The 18,837-nt window shown below is 34.1% G+C and overlaps 1 protein-coding gene across 6 annotated transcripts in view; it reads left to right on the top strand.

The window, feature by feature from the left end:
- Positions 1–18,837, top strand: part of TSGA10 (testis specific 10) — a 104,896-nt gene that overhangs the window by 54,129 nt on the left and 31,930 nt on the right. For all 6 annotated transcript variants that reach the window (XM_037527932.2, XM_054701898.1, XM_037527939.2 and 3 more), the window contains exons 11-16: positions 714–868; positions 4,936–4,991; positions 6,557–6,725; positions 8,519–8,629; positions 11,110–11,295; positions 16,969–17,178. In XM_037527932.2, coding sequence (XP_037383829.1) covers positions 714–868; positions 4,936–4,991; positions 6,557–6,725; positions 8,519–8,629; positions 11,110–11,295; positions 16,969–17,178 — 887 coding nt within the window. The remainder of the gene's footprint in view (positions 1–713; positions 869–4,935; positions 4,992–6,556; positions 6,726–8,518; positions 8,630–11,109; positions 11,296–16,968; positions 17,179–18,837) is intronic.

Here is an 18,837-nt window from a genome sequence, read left to right as displayed (position 1 = left end):
GGCCCCCAATCAGAATTTTTAATTCAGTAGGTCTGGGGTGAGATCTAAGAATTTACATTTCTAACAAGTGTCCAGATGGTGCTGGTGGCGCTGGTGGAGAAAACTAGTTTGAAAACCACTATTCTATACCGTTCAGGCCTTAAGTTGAAAATGGCTTGCCAATGTTCTCCCTGAATCAGACTTCCTGGGATTTTATTTATAGAAAAATTGTTCATGCTGTTTAAGAATAATCTAAATATTTTGATTTTGTGGATCAATTTCAAGAGTGAAAAGACACTTAACTCTGAAGATAATGTAATTGAATAGTTTATTATTAAGATCTATTGGTTAATGATGTGTGTACAATGGCGATTCTAGACTACAAGGAGGGGAATCTAGAGTGGGAAAATGTTACAGGTTGTTAAAATGTTTCACCTACTTTATACACTTATATTCCTCTCCCCTAGCTCGCAAGTAAATCCTTGAGAAATTTTGATATAGAGCTCTTCGTTGTTCTATTCAAATGTTTGTGTTTGTACATTTATGAGTCATTTAGAATTTACCATTCATCTTAGTTTCTAAAACTAACAACAAAAAACATTTTTTTAATTTGGGATATAGTACTTATTTTCAGTTGTTGAATATAATATAGGAGAATATGTTTTGAAAGGTATTTCAATCTGCTTGAACAGATAAAAATTTATCTTGATTAAAACAATGTCTTACATATTTAGATAATTTTACAAGACAAAGTATTGCCCAGAGGGAAGAAATCAGCATTCTTGGTGCAACCCTGAACGATCTGGCTAAAGAAAAGGAATGCCTGCAAGCGTGTTTGGATAAAAAATCTGAGAATATTGCATCCCTTGGAGAGAGTTTGGCAATGAAAGTATGTTCTGAGAACTGTGGATTAAGAAAATGTTTGAATTTGAATCTGAATAAAACAATAAGGTTTTCTCAGTGTTTTTTCTAGAGAACTGAAAATTTAATATCTGCTTAGAGATATTTCAAGATAGTCTTAGAAAGTATGTATTCAATACTTTCCCTTGGGAAGCAAATATTTATTCCATTGAAACGGTCTTTGTAATTATGTTCAAAACCAGGAGCACATTTTTACTTTGTCCGTCGCCTTTGAGAAAGGAACATGTGGAATTGATAATTAAAGCTGAATGATAGTCTTTATTCAGTATTTTTAGTTGTTCAAACACAATAAAGAAAAAGATGTTGCCATCTTTTCTAGTTTATAATCTGATGAAACTACTTTCCATAAATGTCTTAAGCAAAGGCAACAACAATGAAATAAGTTCTTTTCCCTCTCTAAGGGAACCAATTCATTTATCCATCTATACAGTCAACAAGCATTAAATGACATGTACCAGGTATTATGTTAGATAATGAGGATATACAGATATCTTCCAAAAGCCTATAATATTAGTGGCAGGAAGGTAGAGATGCGATTATAGTATGTGCTAAGAGTCATAATGATATATGCATAATATATGATTGAATTTGACAGAAAAACACCTGATTCAGTGTGGGGGTTTAGATTAGGGGAGGGGAAATATTTGGAAAGATTTCCAGAAGTGATTGTGCCTGTACTGCCCTGAAAGATGAGTAGGAATTAGCCAGGAAAAGATTTAGAGAAGCAAGTGTGAGAAGCAAGTGTTTGGGGTGACCCAAACAGGTAGAAAACTTATATGAAAGCTTAGTGTCTTTCAGAAGAGAATTCCATGTTATTTCTTCATAGTTTAGTATGGCTAGAGAATAGATTGCGAAGAGGTAAGCATGGCACAGGAAGGATGCGAAAGATGAGATGGGATAGATAAGCAATAAATAATAAAAATACATGTATCTTGAGTTTAGAGTCTATTGTCATGGGCATAGAGAATCATTGAAATAATGTAAAGGAAATGTTACAATTAGATCTGTACTTTAAAACAAATGTACACTACTGTTAATCTATGTCAAAGATGGGTTATGGGGAAATGAGACTAGTGACAAGGAAGCTAGTTAGAAGGAAAATGATAAGAACTGTATTAGCATAGTGGTAATATTTATGAGAGGAATAAATTATTAAGGAAGTAAAATTGACGAGATGTGCTTTCTGAACAGTTTCTATGCATGAAATTGGAAATACAGGAAATAGAATGGCTTAGAGAATAAGTTTTATTTTTCTTTTGTGCTAACATTGGTTTATATCACTATCTTGTGATTCTGAGGCATAGGATCACATCTCAGGTGCATGTCACCATACCCACTACCAAGGTACCCATAGTCCTCTCCCATAGTCCTCAGTAGCCTCAATTCTACAGTCAGATTTCTAGGGTTTTTTATTGGTTCAGTTTTGTCTCACCCTTTGTTTTAGTTTTCCATATTCCACATATAAACGAAATTACCCAGTGTTTACCTTTCTCTTTCTGACTTATTTCACTTAGCTTTATCCCTAGAGAGAAAATTTATTGACCTATATTTGGGACATGTAGTTGAAATATGCATAGAGTTCTTTGGTGTGGTGACATACAACTGAGAGATGAGCCTGTTCCCCAAAATCATATACAGTGCTGTAAACCAATGTTACCTCAATAAAATACTAAAAAATAATTTTAAAATATTCATAAGTTCTTGAATTTTTAGGTTTGGAGAGAAAATTATAGTTAATATAATGATTGAAGTCATTGAAGTAGATAATAAAATTGTTTTTTGTTTGAAAAAGTAGAGTCATTACTTTAGAATTATACCTTAATATTTTTGAAATTTCATGGGTTTTTTAAGATGGAATTTTGCCTCATTATATTCAGGCCAATTTTTTAGTAGTTAAACATGATTTTTAAGAAAAAAAACTATAGCATTTAGAAATAAACTTTTCAGATCTGTTGTGTTCTTATTTCCCTATATTGTATGTAACTCACATTTCTTCCATCCTGCTAACTATACCAACATTATCATTTCCTTCACAATGAATATTGAGTTGCAAATTCATTTGAAAACAAAGAGTTTTGTATAAGATTATGACATCCTCTGTAGGAAATATCTTTTTAAAGTAGTGTTAAGCATTTAAAAGAGGAAATGTTCTCTATTATGATGTGTCAGAGCTGAATTTACTAATACTCTTCAATGAAATGCAAGTTTCACAGTTTAATATGAAAACTATAGAAATAAGTTACTGTGGAAAATCTATATAATAGTGAATAAGGTGAAATTTTTTTCTGGTAATAAGGTTAAAAAGATGTTCTACCACTTGCTACCCATCAAAGTTAGAAAGCTCAATAGCAAGTTTATAGATTTTTGAGTAAGAAAACTCTAGGATTATTTGTGTAAAATAGTTTCTTTTTGTAAATATTTTCATGACTCTCATGTCCAATTTAAATTTTTAACAATAGTTTGAATCTATGTCCCTGGTTACAAAATCATTGCAGTTGTACAAGGAATATTAAACTGATACTGATGGCATACATTTCAATAATTTGAGTCATGATGGTGTTAGGATTATATTAAAGAGAAAAATAGGCTAAGAGGATATATTATTGGATTCTACCCAGTAATTTTATTGCCCTGAATACTATACAATGTTCTTAGAGGAACTTGTTTTCAAGATTAATTTTTATTGATAAAGGAAAGTCCTTTTTAGGTTTATAAGCTTAACCAGGTAATAATTTTCAGAAACATTAGAAGTTTAATTAGTTGTAAGAATTTATTTAGAAATATATTCCATTTCAAAAGCATATGTAAATAGTCTTTTAAGCAGTATTTTCTGTTTGAATTTTTCTTGCATTGGTTTGTGCTTCTTACGGGTGGGGGTGGGGAGCTGCAGCTGATGGTTTTGCTAATGGATATTTTAACTATGGCCCCATATTCATTACTGCCAGATATGGAATCTGTACCATTTTAGTAGAAATCAGAATGGGAACTAGAGCTAAAAGAGGTAACAAATACCCTGGAGAGGAGAATGTGGTAAGAGCAAAGTAAAATCTAGTTATTTGGTGAAAGCATAATTTTTCTGCTTTTTTAGGACTAATGTCAGCCTTAAATATCTACATATGGTGTCTAATTAGTTCAGGAATCAATGACAGTTTTAAATGAAAGAGGGATGGATACATTGATGGCATTAAGATTGATAACCAATTCAACCTTGACTAATTCCACTAATTCTGTTACCTCGCTATGCTCTTGGAAAAGGAAGAATATCAATTTTTTTTAATTTTATTTTATTCAAAAATTTATTTATTTATTTATACAAGAACTGGGGTACAGACCAGATGTGCGGGAGAGTGAGAGGATTCACCAGAGACAGAGTGGGGAACAGAACAGGCAGACTGATGAAATACACTGCTATGGGGAGCGGTGGGTGAGACAGGAGAGGTCTGCCTCGCCATGTGGGACCCTTGCAGGCCAGCCGGGATTGAACTGGTGCTGCAGAGGCTGCGGACAGCTTCACAGTGCGGCGCTCAACTGCCTGCGCCACCAGGGGAGGCGCTCAATGTTTTATATATATATAAAAACTTGTTCTAGGCCTAATGCTTACATCCTTAGTAGTTGATATCTGAAATTTATACTATACTATTGTAAGTAATTCCACTAGAGCAGAGTTTTGAAATGCTTTTGATGACTAAAATAATATACTTGATCAGAATTATTCCTAAGAACTAAATTTTGTTTTATATAACTCACTTTTGTGAGTTTTATAACATGAAGTGTGGACGTGAATCAGACCTGTGGCCGGTATAGAACAGCCCAAAGGCAAATCATTGGTTTTGCCTCCAAAACCAATAATCTACTCTTTTCATCCAATATAAATATCCATATTAATATTTAGGTTTGGAAGTATAGAAAAGAAGAATAGGACATACATTATTAAAACAAAATGGAAATCAAAAGGGAGGAAAATTTTCTTTTCATTCAATTTTAACAGAAATAACAGTTTAATTTTTTATTTAATACTTAATATTACTTTTCAAGGAAAAGACCATTTCAGGCATGAAGAATATCATTGCTGAGATGGAACAGGCTTCAAGGTAAATCATTTATTCCACAAATATTTGTGTACCAATTATGGGTAAAATACTAACATAGGAATAAAAATAGTGAGAAAAAAGGCACGTGATGTTAACTACTAATAATGAAGCTCTGTAATGTTGAAAGAAGGTCTGACTCTGTTTAGGGACATGTAAAGGAGGATATGGTGTTAGCCATATAAAGTGAAGGGAATTTAAGGCAGAAAGAATAACAAAGAACCACAAGTCATGTTCAAGAACATCTTGAATGAGAAGTAGATGAGAATGTAGAACCCAAAGTATAAGGGGAAGTGAAGAAAGGAGAGACTAAACAGGTATGCAGATGCCATAGTATTATAGACAAATTAGACTTGTTTTTATCCTTTGCACAATAGGAAATCATTAAAGAATTTCATATTTTTGTGTTAGAACACTCAGGCCAAAGAGGTGATGAGAGATTGGGGTCGGTACGTTAGGAGACAGGAATGGCTTGCTTATGAAGGAGAATCTAGAAAAATGTCAGGTTTCTGACTGGGGATGAATACTGGACGAAATGAAAGTGTGTGGAGAAAGATGACATCCCTCTAATTATAAGACCTTCTTGTTGACATATCTGGTAAACAGTTAAATATACGAGTCTGGAGTGTAAGAAAGATTGAGGCTGTAAGAAAGATTGAGGATGACTTTGGAGTCATCTGGGTATAGATGGGTTTGGGAGCCATGGATATGAATTACATTTGTTAAGAGAAGGGATAGAGTGGGAAGAATCAGGAAACTAAGGATAAGCTCTAATTGATTTTTAAGAGGGCAGAGGAGGAGGAACCTGCAAAGGAGACTAAATCGGCAGCCAGAGAGGTAGGATGAAGGTGTTCCTCTTCTTGAGTGTCAGTTTTGAAATACTTAGCCATTGACTATTATGTGTATTTAGCATCCTTTTTATTTATTTTTTTTGTTTTTTAGAATAATACCTTTTATTTTATTTTTTTTATAATAAATTTTATTTTTATATTCCCCCATACAATTGCAAACGCCCCATTCTGACCCCAATCCTTCCCCTCCCGCCCCCTACCCCCCAAAAAGTGTCTCTGGTTCATAGTTTTTTGTTGATTTTGATTTTCACTTTCTTATATTCATTTTCCTGGTCCCTTATTTAAGTTTTCTAGATTCCTGCTATGAGTGAGACCATCCGGTATTTTTCTTTTTCTTTTTGGCTTATTTCGCTGAGCATGATCCCTTCCAGCGCCATCCATGTTGCTGCAAATTGCATGTGTTTATCTTTTTTGAATGCTGAGTAATATTCCATGGTATATATGTACTACATCTTCTTGATCCAGTCATCTATTTTTGGGCATTTGGGTTGTTTCCAAAGCTTAGCTATTGTAAACAGTGCTTAGCATCCTTTTTCTTAGTGAAATGTTGGCAACATAGAGAAACTCCTGTGCACTGTCTTCTCATTATTTCTATAAATTTAAGTGTTTTAGACTTCTTCAAGTGTTTTCATGTTAACTGTCTATGTTCTGCTTTCTGAGATTTTGTTATTTGTGTCAGTAAAATGTCTTTTATGTACTATTTGATTTGTGAAATAGACAGTCTACTGAAGCCTTAATTATGTGTGAACAAGATATTTCCAGAATGCGTCGGCAATTGGATGAAACAAATGATGAGCTGGCTCAAATTGCTAGGGAAAGAGATATCTTGGCTCATGAGAATGACAATCTTCAAGAACAGTTTTCTAAAGCTAAACAAGAGAACCAGGTATACTTGGTCTTAGGATCTTTTTCTCCAAGAAAGAAATTTATTTCTTCTGAGTTACTGTACTTAATTCATTTTTAAGAAACCTCAGACTTTTGAAATAGCCCTTTTTTAACCTTTATTTATATAGAACATGCCACATAATTTCAAAATGAAAATTTAAAATCTAGAGTGTTAAATATTAAAGAAAAGAGGGAATTGGGGGTGTAATTGGTTTTTATTAGAGCTTAGAAAGTACTTACTAAAGGGTAAGTATTTAAATAAACCAACAAGCAAATGATAAAAACCTTTAGAAACTTTCATGAAAAGGGTAGATTTATTTCTTTGACTAAGTCTTAATCTGTTTTAGTATTACTGTGCCACATTTTGGGGTCCTTTTTGCCACTTGGCTTGATTTTTTTTAAGGAAATTTTATTTTATAATTATTCCTTCTTTAAGCCAATGTATTTCAGTTTATCCACACTTCTCATTTCCAATATTATTTTAATTTGAACATTGAAGAAGTCTATTTTGGAAGCTTTCTTCTCCCCTCAAAATTCTTTGATCCAGATGATTTATCCCACTTTCCTATCACTCTCAATGTTATGTTCAGTTTGTATCATAAAAATTTATGTTTTTTAGCTACTATTAATTTATATGAGCAGATGTGACTGTTCAATTAAGTGTTAAAAAAAATTACATGAGATGTTAAAATGCTTTGTTCAAACTTATTGAATAATGGGACCCAGGAATAGAAAAAGGAACATTCCATAAAAATGAAAGAGCAATAAAATATGGACTTTATTAAATATTTCAATATTCATTCATTAATTGTGGCAAATGTACCATATTAATAAATGTACCATAAAAATAGATGAAACTGAGTGTAGGTTATTTGGGAACTCTGTTCTATTTCCATACATTTTTGTAGCTCTAAAACATTTTTGTACATCTAAAAGTGTTTTTATTAAAGTTAATGAATAACAAAAAAGAACAAAATAGGTGATTTTATAGGATCTACCTTTTTGTATTCTACTTGTAACTCAAGCAAATAGGCTAATGGCAAGTACAGCTTGTATTTATGAAAATCCTGATTAAAAACTAGATTAAAAGCTAATTTTTACTACCCAGAGATAACCACTGTTAACATATTTTTTAACTTATTTTCACTGTACTTAAATATGTTCATACTATCTTTTATAACTTTTTAATATTATATGAATGAAATAGGATTTTGTTTTTTTTTTTTTTTTTATAGAGGCATGTTTTTATTTATTTATTTATTTGTTTGTTTGTTTTGTTTATACATGCACTGGGTACAGTCAGAAGCGCGGGAGGGTGAGAGAATTCACCAGAGCCAGAGCGGGGAGCAGAGCAGGCAGAAGGACCGAAGTACACTGCTGAGGGGAGCAGCGGCGGCAGAGGTCTGCGCGCCATGTGGGACCCTCCTCTGGTGGCCGGGGAGCAGCTGGGGATTGAACCGGCGCCGCAGAGGTCGCCGGCAGCTTCGCAACCCAGCGCTCAACTGCTGCGCCACCGGGGAGGCCCAGGATTTTGTTTTAATTATCCTTTCTTTGATTACTAGTTAATTTTAACCTTTTTCATGTGTTGCTCACGTGTACTTCTTTTTTGTGGAGTCTCTGTTTGGCTTCTTTGCTCATTCACTGTTTGGACTTCTGTTCTCTGACTGTTTTTATATGAGCATAAATATTAGGTATTAACTTTTATTTATCATGTATATTGCAAATATTTAAAAAGTTATGGTAGTTTTGAATTATAGCAATTTTTAATCAAATCTAGCTATCTTTTTCTCATAGGCACTATCTAAAAAATTGAATGATACTCATAATGAACTTAATGACATAAAACAGAAGGTCCAAGATACTAACTTGGAGGTTAACAAGCTGAAGAATATATTAAAGTCTGAAGTACGTATATATATTTTCCTTTCTGCTCATGATACCTAAGAGTTTTTGCTAAAGTTATTAATCAATACTACTCATAGTGACAGGTAAATTAAGTCTTTCTTTAATACATAGAATATTTTCTATTGATAATTATGGGTTAATTATATGTTTAGAATATTACCCATGTCTGGAAAGGTATCTCAAGAATATGCCCCATTTTAGTTTGCTACTTGGCCATTTATAGATAAGCAGAATTCTCCTAACTGACTGAAGGCCATGGCGCTGGAACCAACTTGGATTCCTTAATAATTGAAAATAGTGTTTCCTCTACCATACCTTTGAAAAGAGGCCTCATTATGTAGCAAATCAGAGTTGATCATCTTGTTGTAGGGCCATCTATTTGTTAAAACTGTTTTCATGACAATTTGAGCACAGAAGTTATTTGAAGAATTGTCTTTTACAAAGGTCATCCTGGGTATGTTAGGGTAAATCAGAAGGAGGGACAGCAATTAAGAGAGGCTATACCATTTTTCAGTCAAGAATTGCAAAAGATTCCAATGGGGACAGCAAATGTTGCCTTGGTGGAGTGTTATAATGAACCCAGTGAATACAGATGGTACTGTGGGTAGGGAAGGACCAAAAAAAAATGGGAATTAGAGAATACCGAAAAATAGTTTCACTTTCTTTATGATATTGCTTATCTTGGGCACAAACCTGCTTTGGCAGATAAAAAAACTTTGGGCAGATAAAAAAACAGTGGTAAAATATAGTTTCTAGTTGCTACGAGAAAGAGATGCACAGTGGTGGGGGCTGGAGACATGTTTTATGGCATTGTCTTTTTTCATCGTTTAAACTGAACTTTACATTACCTTGTCATAAACTGAATTTAATATAAAGTATAGTTTCTATTTTCTAAGAAATCCAAGATGTGATTGGGGAGATTGTTCATCCACCACTAACTACATAAAGTTGTAAGACAATTTTAAGAAAATGACAAGACAGTAAGAACCTCTAAAAGAGGGTAAAGATTGATATCAGTAAAATACACTTTATGTGTATTACATGATGTACCTCCCAAGTACATATTCTGAACACAACTGTTGTTTTTAGTACAGTAATGGATAAAACACATCATATTCTACTGGCATATTTGGAAAATCTGAACTTTGACACTATCCAAATCTTGATAATTTGTTGACTAAGACTTTGCAGAGATCTTTTATAATTGTCAAGGCACAACCAGACCACAAGATGGCGATATCAGCTGAATTTCAACCAGTTTTATGATAAAATAATCATGTTTGTGAGAATTTAAATTTCTCTTAAAAGACTTATAGGGTGATACTTTATTGCAATTTGGTCATTTCATTTGCCTTAGCATTTCTCATATGTAAATGTACCTTTTATTAAAAGGTAGGATAGAAACAGATCTAGTATCTTTTAAATTAAATACCAAATTATAACTGAGTTTTACAGTGAGTTGGCCAAACTATACTACTAAAATGTTCTTTAATATAGCCTCTTAGACATCCTGCAGGGGAGGAGAGGGAGAGGGATCAGAGGGAAGGAGGGATGAGCACAGGGGACTCTGGTGATGGTGCACGGATGCATTGGTGAAGGAAACTCTATGGGGACTACACCTGAGGGGGTTGGGGGAAACATATTGTTTAAAAACGAACACTGATATAAAAATATATATATAAATTAATTAATAAAAAATAAAATGGCCTTTTAATGATAAATCATTTTATTATATTATTTTTAAGACTGAATTTTTTCCTCTAGAAATAAGAGCCTATTTTAGTCCATCTGTCATGACAGAATTTTTAAGATTTTAACAATGTGGTGCTATGCTGTATGCCCAATATGTAGATGTACATTTATGAATAGTGTTTATTGGTCTAAGTTTGATATTTCCTTCTGAGCATTTTCAGGCAGTTATTAGAGTAACAAGAAAAAGTGATTCATAGCACAGTCCCTGATTGAGAAAATTAAGACTGGGGTAATGAATGAAAGGCAGGAACTGGACATGAAACCAAGAGAATTATCAGAAGCTTATGTTTGAGATGGGCAAGCAGTCAGAAGCTCTGTAATCAATACAATCCAGAAACATAGTCAGGATGGGAGTACACAGGTACAGCAGCTCAGGCCAACACAGAAGCTCAGTAACCAGACCAGCAGGTAGTCAACAAGCAGAAATATGGGGAAAGGAGGTGATGAAGGATTTTGTTTGAACAAAAATATTCCTCCAGGTAATTGAGATAAGGGTAATTATCTTTACTAGACAGATGAATGTGACTCATGTTTCAGATCCTGGTCCCACTCTTTTATTTTCAATTAAAGGTTGGTCAATTTTCTAAACTAAGAGTATAAGTAGGATTCCTCAAGGTTATGTTATAAATGTTTGTTGTGGTAAGTTCCTAATGACCTGACAAGTAAGTTGCATTATATGTTGAACATTTTACAACTTTTAAAGTAATACCTGAGGGCTTGCCTTTTAGGAATCTGAAAATCGACAAATGATGGACCAACTCCGAAAAGCCAATGAAGATGCTGAAAACTGGGAAAATAAGGCCCGACAAGCAGAAGCAGATAATAATACTCTCAAACTGGAACTTATCACTTCTGAGGCAGAGAATAACAGATTAAAAGAAAAAGTTGATGCCCTCAATAGAGAGGTTGAACAAGTAAGTTTGGGGAAATATGTGAGTAGTTAGTTAATCCTGCATTCTATTAAAGTTTTTGCTTAACTTTTCCATAAACTAAAATATAAGGTGGCACTTAAATTATTTAAATATACACTGAATTTTATCCTCCTAACCATTTTCTTTATAGCTGCTCTGGTTCTCCTCTAACCTTTTATCTTCCCTACTACTAGAATCATCTTTCCCTTACTTTATTTATTTATTTTATATCTTTATTTAGGCTGGAAGAACTGGGGTCTAGGCCAGAGGTGTTGGGGAGGGTGAAAGGATTCGCCAGAGACAGAGTGGGGAGCAGAACAGGCAGATTGACTGAAATATACTACTAAGGGGGAACAGTAGCAAGACAGGAGAGGTCTGCTGCACCATGTGGATTAGGAATCAAACTCAAATCATAGTGGTGATAGTGCTGAGACTTATCCCCTAGGCTACCAGGGATGCTCTCTTTAACATTTATTTTTTAATTATGAACTCTTTTCAGCATTCCGAAACTCTGCAAAATGAACATAAAAGACATATATACCCTCTTCTTAGGTTTAAAGATGCAAACATTTTGCCATATTTCTCTCAAGTCTCTATTTAAAGAAACATAACATTACAGATATAACTCCTCATCCTTTTCCCTTCTCAGGGTTGGTGTGCATATCTTTCATATCAGTTGTATAACCCTTTGTCATATGTTTATGCTTTTCTATATATCTGTCACCACAAATGAAGCTTGTTATTTTTGTACTTTAAGTTTTTATTTAAGTGATAATATACTGAAGATATCCATTTTCAACTTTCCTCTTTTGTTCAATTATAATTTTGAAATTTAGTCTGCTTCATCAAGTATACATCTAAATGTTGCATCTAGATTCATTGTTACAAATATTTTCTTCTTTATAATAACATGGTTTCATTTTAATTATATAAGATGGTATAAATAAAGCACCTGCTAAATAGGCAATCCTCAATACTAGTTGTCTCCTCCAAGAAGGAGAGAGGGTATGTTAAGGCTGTGTCTACACTGTCTGAAATAAAAACTGACATCACATCAAGGCTCTCTTTGACATTCAGAGGGAGAGGAGAGCACACACAACAATAGCAGTGATGATAATTGGTTACAAATACTTTATTTTAAAAATCCATCCCCTTATTGAAGGAATTTATTTTCACTTTTTCTCTAATACAATACTGCAACATTCTTTTGTGTTTTCCTTAGGTATAGGTTTATATCTGGAAATAGAGTAATTGGATTCAAGATATATTTTTAACTCTTCTAAGTATTGTCAGTTGCTTCTTAAGTTGTTAATCTACCAGAGCTGATGTACTTATTTTCTCAAATACAGATCAACACTTGGTATTAGCAGACTTTAAATTTTCTTAAACTTTTTGTTTTGTGTTTCCTAGGTTAGAACTGAAATTGGGGATTGTTTTATGTTTGTAGGCCATTCAGGATTCATCCTCTATGAATTTTCTCTTGAATGATTTTTTTTTCATAAATTTTGCCGTTTTTCTACTGGGTTGTTTATCTTCATTTGATTTATAGAAATTTTCTAGATATTCTTTTTAGTAAAATTTTAAAGGTATTATGTTTATCTTTTAACAACCTTTGGCTTGCCATTTTTTTTAAAAAATATTTATTTATTTATTTATACAAGGTTGATTGATTGATTGATTGATTGATTTATACAAGTACTGGGTACAGTCAGAAGCGCGGGAAGGTGAGAGAATTCACCAGAGCCAGAGTGGGGAGCAGAGCAGGCAGAAGGACCGAAATACACTGCTGAGGGGAGCAGCGGGCGGCAGGAGAGGTCTGCGCGCCATGCGGGACCCTCCCCCAGTGTCCGGGGAGCAGCCGGGGATCGAACCGGTGCTGCAGAGGTAGCGGGCAGCTTCGCAACCCAGCGCTCAACCGCTGCGCCACCAGGGAGGCCCTTTGGCTTGCCTTTTAACGTGCTTGCAATATAAATGAAATGCTCGTTCTGACAGTTAGGTTTATTGTCAGTTGTTTGTCCTGTGACTTATGCTTTCATATATGCTTTAAGAAACCCTTTACTATCACAAATCCAGAGTTTTTTTCTCATATTTTCCTTTAAAGGGGACTCAAAAATTCTAAAAGCATAAAATTTTTCCTTACATTTTAGATCTTTAAGCCACTTGATTTGATTTCATGTATCGTTTGAAAAAGAGCTGTAATTTAATGCTTTTGTGAATGTATATCCATCATCCTTTCCTCGCTGAATTACAAGTCTACTTTGTTGTAAAAATAAGTTTTCATACATTTTACTCCATTGATCAATTTATCTATCTGCTTGCCGATAATGTGCTCTTGGAGCTAATATATATATATATATATATGTATTTTTTTTCCTTATTGGAGTAACATGGGTTTACAATACTGTCTATGATTTTGGATAACCTATAGAATGGGGAAAAATAATAACACATCACACTCTGACAAGGGACTTATCTCCAAAATTTACAAAGTTCTTATACAATGCAATAACAAAACAACCCAATCAAAAAATGAGCAATGGGCAAAGGACCTAAATAGATACTTTTCTTAAAAAAGACATTCAGGTGGCCTATAGACATATGAAAAATTGTTCAACATCACTTATTATAAGGGAATGCAAATCAACACCACATTTATATACCACCTAACACCTGTGAGAATGGCCCATATAAAAAAGAACAAAATCAACAAATGTTGGTGAGGTTGCAGTAAAAGAAGGAACTGATTACTGTTGGTAGGAATGCAAGTTGGTGCAGCTCTTATGGAAAACAGTATGAAGAGCTCTTAAAATAAAAATGGAAATTCCATGTCATCTGACAATACCACTATTAGCCATTTATCCAAATAACATGAAAACAATACAAAAAGATTCATCTATGTTTTGCCCTGTAACTATTTATTTATTCACCTATTGATGGACATAGTCTCCTTGGGCTGCCATAACAAAAAAGCACATATTGGATGGTTTAAACAATGGAAATGTATTTACTCACAATTGTTGAGGATAGAAGTCCAGAATCAAGGTGCTTGCAAGTTTGGTTTCTTCTGAGGGCCCTCAACCTAGTTCATTCATAGTTGTCTTATTGCTGTGTCCTCACAACACCTTTCCTCTGTACGTGTACTTCCTTGTTGTATCCCCTTTTGTTATAGGGATATCAGTCATAATGAATTAAGAACCCATATTTATGACCTCATTTAACTTTAATTACCTCTTTAAAAGTGCTACTCCAAATACAGTCACTTTGGGGGTTAGGGCTTCAACGTAGGAATTTTGAGGGAACACAATTCTATACTTAATAGGGTGTCTTTAGTTTTTGGCCCTTATGAATAAAATTGCATCACTGTGATCATTGTATATAAGTCTCTGTATGCACATAAGTTTTGATTTTTCTTGCATAAATAACTCAGAGTAGATTTGCTGGATCATAAGTGTGCTTCACTTTGCAGGAAAGTACCAAACTGGTTGTACCACTTCATACCTTCAGTTGCATTGTATTAGATTTTCAGTTGCTCTAAATCTTTTCCAACATATGAGATTGTTAACAGATGTGTAGGGTTATCACTTTGTAGTTTATTTTGCATTTTCTTCATGACTAATGATGTTGAACAGTTGTACACATTTTATTGTTCACTAATAATTTTTTTATGAAGTATATGTTGAAATGTGTAGCCCATCTTTTCATTAGATTGTCTTCTTATTGTTGTAAGAATATCTTTGAACACTTTAGATGTTCCTTTGTCATATATATGTATTATGAACATTTTCTCCCAATCATTGACTTGTCCTTTTAATTTCTTTTTTTTTTTAAATTGTTATATTCCCCATACAATTGCAGCCCCCCCATTCTGACCCCAATCCCTCCCCTCCCGCCCCCGCCCCCCTAAAAGTGTCTCTGGTTCATAGTTTTTTGTTGATTTTGATTTTCGCTTTCTTATAGTTATTCATTTTCCTGGTCCCTTATTTAAGTTTTCTAGATTCCTGCTATGAGTGAGACCATCCGGTATTTTTCTTTTTCTTTTTGGCTTATTTCGCTGAGCATGATCCCTTCCAGCGCCATCCATGTTGCTGCAAATTGCATGTGTTTATCTTTTTTGAATGCTGAGTAATATTCCATGGTATATATGTACCACATCTTCTTGATCCAGTCATCTATTTTTGGGCATTTGGGTTGTTTCCAAAGCTTAGCTATTGTAAACAGTGCTGCTATAAACATAGGGGTGCAGGTGTTCTTTGGAATGGATGTTTCTGTGTCCTTTGGGTAAATACCTAGGAGTGGAATTGCTGGATCATATGGAAGCTCTATGTTTAGTAGGTCCAGAAATCTCCACACAGCTCTCCATAGTGGTTGGACCAGTTTGCACTCCCACCAACAGTGCACAAGAGTTCCTTTTTCTCCACAACCTCGCCAACATTTGTTGTTGCTAGTTTTTTTAATATGTGCCATTCTCACTGGTGTAAGATGGTATCTCATGGTAGTTTTGATTTGCATTTCCCTGATGACAAGTGATGTTGAACATTTTTTCATATGCCTGTTGGCCATTTGCATTTCCTCTTCAGAGAAGTTTCTTTTTAGCTCTTCTGCCCATTTTTGGACTGGATTATTTTCTTTGTTGTTGTTGAGTCTCATCAGCTCTTTGCAGATTTTTGTGATCAGTCCTTTATCATTAGTGTTGGGTGCAAAAATGTTCTCCCAGTTGGTGGGGTTTCTCTTTGTTTTTGTTATTGTCTCTTTTGCTGTGCAGAAGCTCTTTAATTTGATGTAGTCCCAGCTGTTTATCTTTGCCTTCACTATCACTGCTTTGGGTGATGTGTCTGTAAAGATGTCTTTGATGTGCAAATCACGTAGTGTTCCTTTTAATTTCTTAATGCGATCTTCTTAAAAACAGTTTTAAATTTTTGATAAAGTATACTTTATCAGTTTTCTTTTGTAATTTATACTTTTGTTGTAATAAAGTTTTGCATATAACAAGGTACTTACAACTTTTTTCTAGGAATCTTATACTATTATAGCTTATATTTAGATCTGTGATACATTTTCAATTAATGTTTATATATGATTTAAGATAAGGGTCAAGATTAATTTTTTTTCAACATGAAATTGTCCAGAATAACTTGATTATCATTCACCATTGTATTATTTAAGAACCTTTGGCAAAACTCAAATGATCATATTTAGATCATTTTCTGTTCTGTCCTTAGCCAGTATCACACTGTCTTAGTTAATAGAGCTTTATAGTATATATTAAAATGAGTTAGTGTGGTGCCTCCAGATATGTTCTTTCCTAAATTATCTTTTTAAAAAACAATAACATTTATATTATAGAATAATTGAAATGGTGGGCATAGACAGAACATAGACAAAACATGTATATATAGCAACGGGTTTTAGATCTGAGACTTTTAAGGGGGAAAAGTTGTTTTCTAAATACACTAAAAAGTGATCATTTGACCAGCTTAGACTTGGATTTTATTTATAGCAATCTGAAATCTAAATTACTCTTTCCCTGAGTATTTTGAACCTATTACCACCTATATCCTTTAAAGTACCTTATAATCTAAGTGCACTATCATTAAAAAATTTGCTGTACTTTGTTTTCCATATTGTTTTTTTTCAAGTTTTAAAAATTATGTATCTATAATAATTTTGTCCTTGCAGCACTTAAATGCAGAAAGGTCTTACAAGTCCCAGATTTCTACTTTACATAAGTCTCTTGTTAAGATGGAAGAGGAGCTTCAAAAAGTTCAGTTTGAAAAAGTGTCTGCCCTTGCAGATTTGTCTTCCACGAGAGAACTTTGTATTAAACTTGACTCAAGCAAAGAACTTCTTAATCGACAGCTGGTTGCTAAAGATCAAGAAATAGAAATGGTACGTAATATGTTTTTAAATGGTTCTTTTAACATTACTATTGCTATAAAACCACTTAAATTTTGCAAAAAGCAAAATTTTTATAAAGTACTACATCAAGCCATGTCTTTCAACTTTAGATTTTATTTTTAAAGTCCAGGGGATTAATTTGTGACTGTTGTTTTCCAAACAATTCAAGATGGTAACAGAACCTCTTCCTTGCAATGGGTAATTTGCATTTATTTTTAGCCAGAAGAATTAGAAAACATACTGTAGGGTAAGGTAAAAGGTATCAGGCTTTTCTGCCCTCCCGCCATTAGGATAGATGAAGGAACCCTGTGGTCCTGAATGCATGCCTGATGGCACGCACCTGAAGTGGGTACACCTGGGCTGAGAGACAATTTATAAGGGTGGCGTCATGGGGACGCCAGCAAAAGCCAAGAACGAATGGAAGCCGAGAGAAGAGAAGCAGAGAGAATGCCAGAGATCCCAGATAGAGTGAGGATTTGCTGGGGGCTGGGAGGACTGCCAGCCTCCGGCCCCTAGCACCCCTGCCTGCCCTATACCTGGTAATTCTAAATAAGACCTGCAAAAGCCACTGAGGACTCTGATTCCTCCTTTACCCGGTCTGCTGGATCAGAAAACATGCACTGTGTCAATCCTGCCCCTACACACACTGATACAGCAATAAGCAAAGAACCACAAAGTTGACATTTTCCCAACTAAATTATAACTTTAATGATACTCTTTTAAGCTGGATTTATTTACTAATTGGCTGGGTACTATTCAACTGTAATTCAGTTGATTGTATCCACCATGTACCTGACTTTGTACTCGCCACTGCGAATATAAAGTTCAAAAGATGCAGACCTCTGCCCTCAAGACCTTCAAGTGTTACCATACAAATAATTTTGGATGAATTGTATACTACTTAGAAATACTCAAGTTTTTAGAGATAATTCCTATAACTTCCAGGGGTTTCAGGGAAGAGTTTACAAAGATACTACTGAGCTCAGAAGATGGGACATCCCATTTTAGTAGGAACAATAGTGTAGTAATGGTATGGATGTATGAATGGAATTCTTGAGTAAATAGTAAGTAACTTGCAGTGGCCAGTATAGCATGTATGGGAAAAGTGAGTAGAAATGTGTCTGGAGAGCAGGTGGAGCTCATATACTAAAGGAATATGCATACAATCTACATGGTGTGATTGAAATAACACTTTTGATCGTGTTTACCTTTCTGTTATTACCAAATCCTATTTAACTTTTTTTGTTTACTGTTTGCTAGATATAATGCTTTTAAGAATTATGTGGTAGTTGATTTCTATAAGAATCAACTGTTAATAATTTAGAAACAAATGTTATATGCCAAAATCCTCACTCTTCCTTAAATTATTTTTTTTCAGCAAGAACTTTTTCATTGTTATTTTATTTTTTCCCTTTCATTAAATTAGTTATTTTTCAATTGATGTAACATTGGTTTACAATGTTATATGATTGAGAGGTATAGGATCTCCCCCTTCAGGTGTTGTTACTATACATACCTACTACCAAAGCACACGTAGTCCTCAATCATAGTCCACTGTGCTCCCTCACCACTTTGTTCTCTCTCTTCCCCTTCCACTCTGGAAGTCTCAGTTTCTAGGGTTTGTTAAAGTCAGTAAGAACTTTGTAATGA

This window comes from Talpa occidentalis, unplaced genomic scaffold, assembly GCF_014898055.3.
Source record: "Talpa occidentalis isolate TD23 unplaced genomic scaffold, MPIMG_talOcc4v2.1 talOcc4.5, whole genome shotgun sequence".
NCBI classification, from domain to species: domain Eukaryota; kingdom Metazoa; phylum Chordata; class Mammalia; order Eulipotyphla; family Talpidae; genus Talpa; species Talpa occidentalis.
This window is presented reverse-complemented; position numbering and strand designations above follow the sequence as displayed.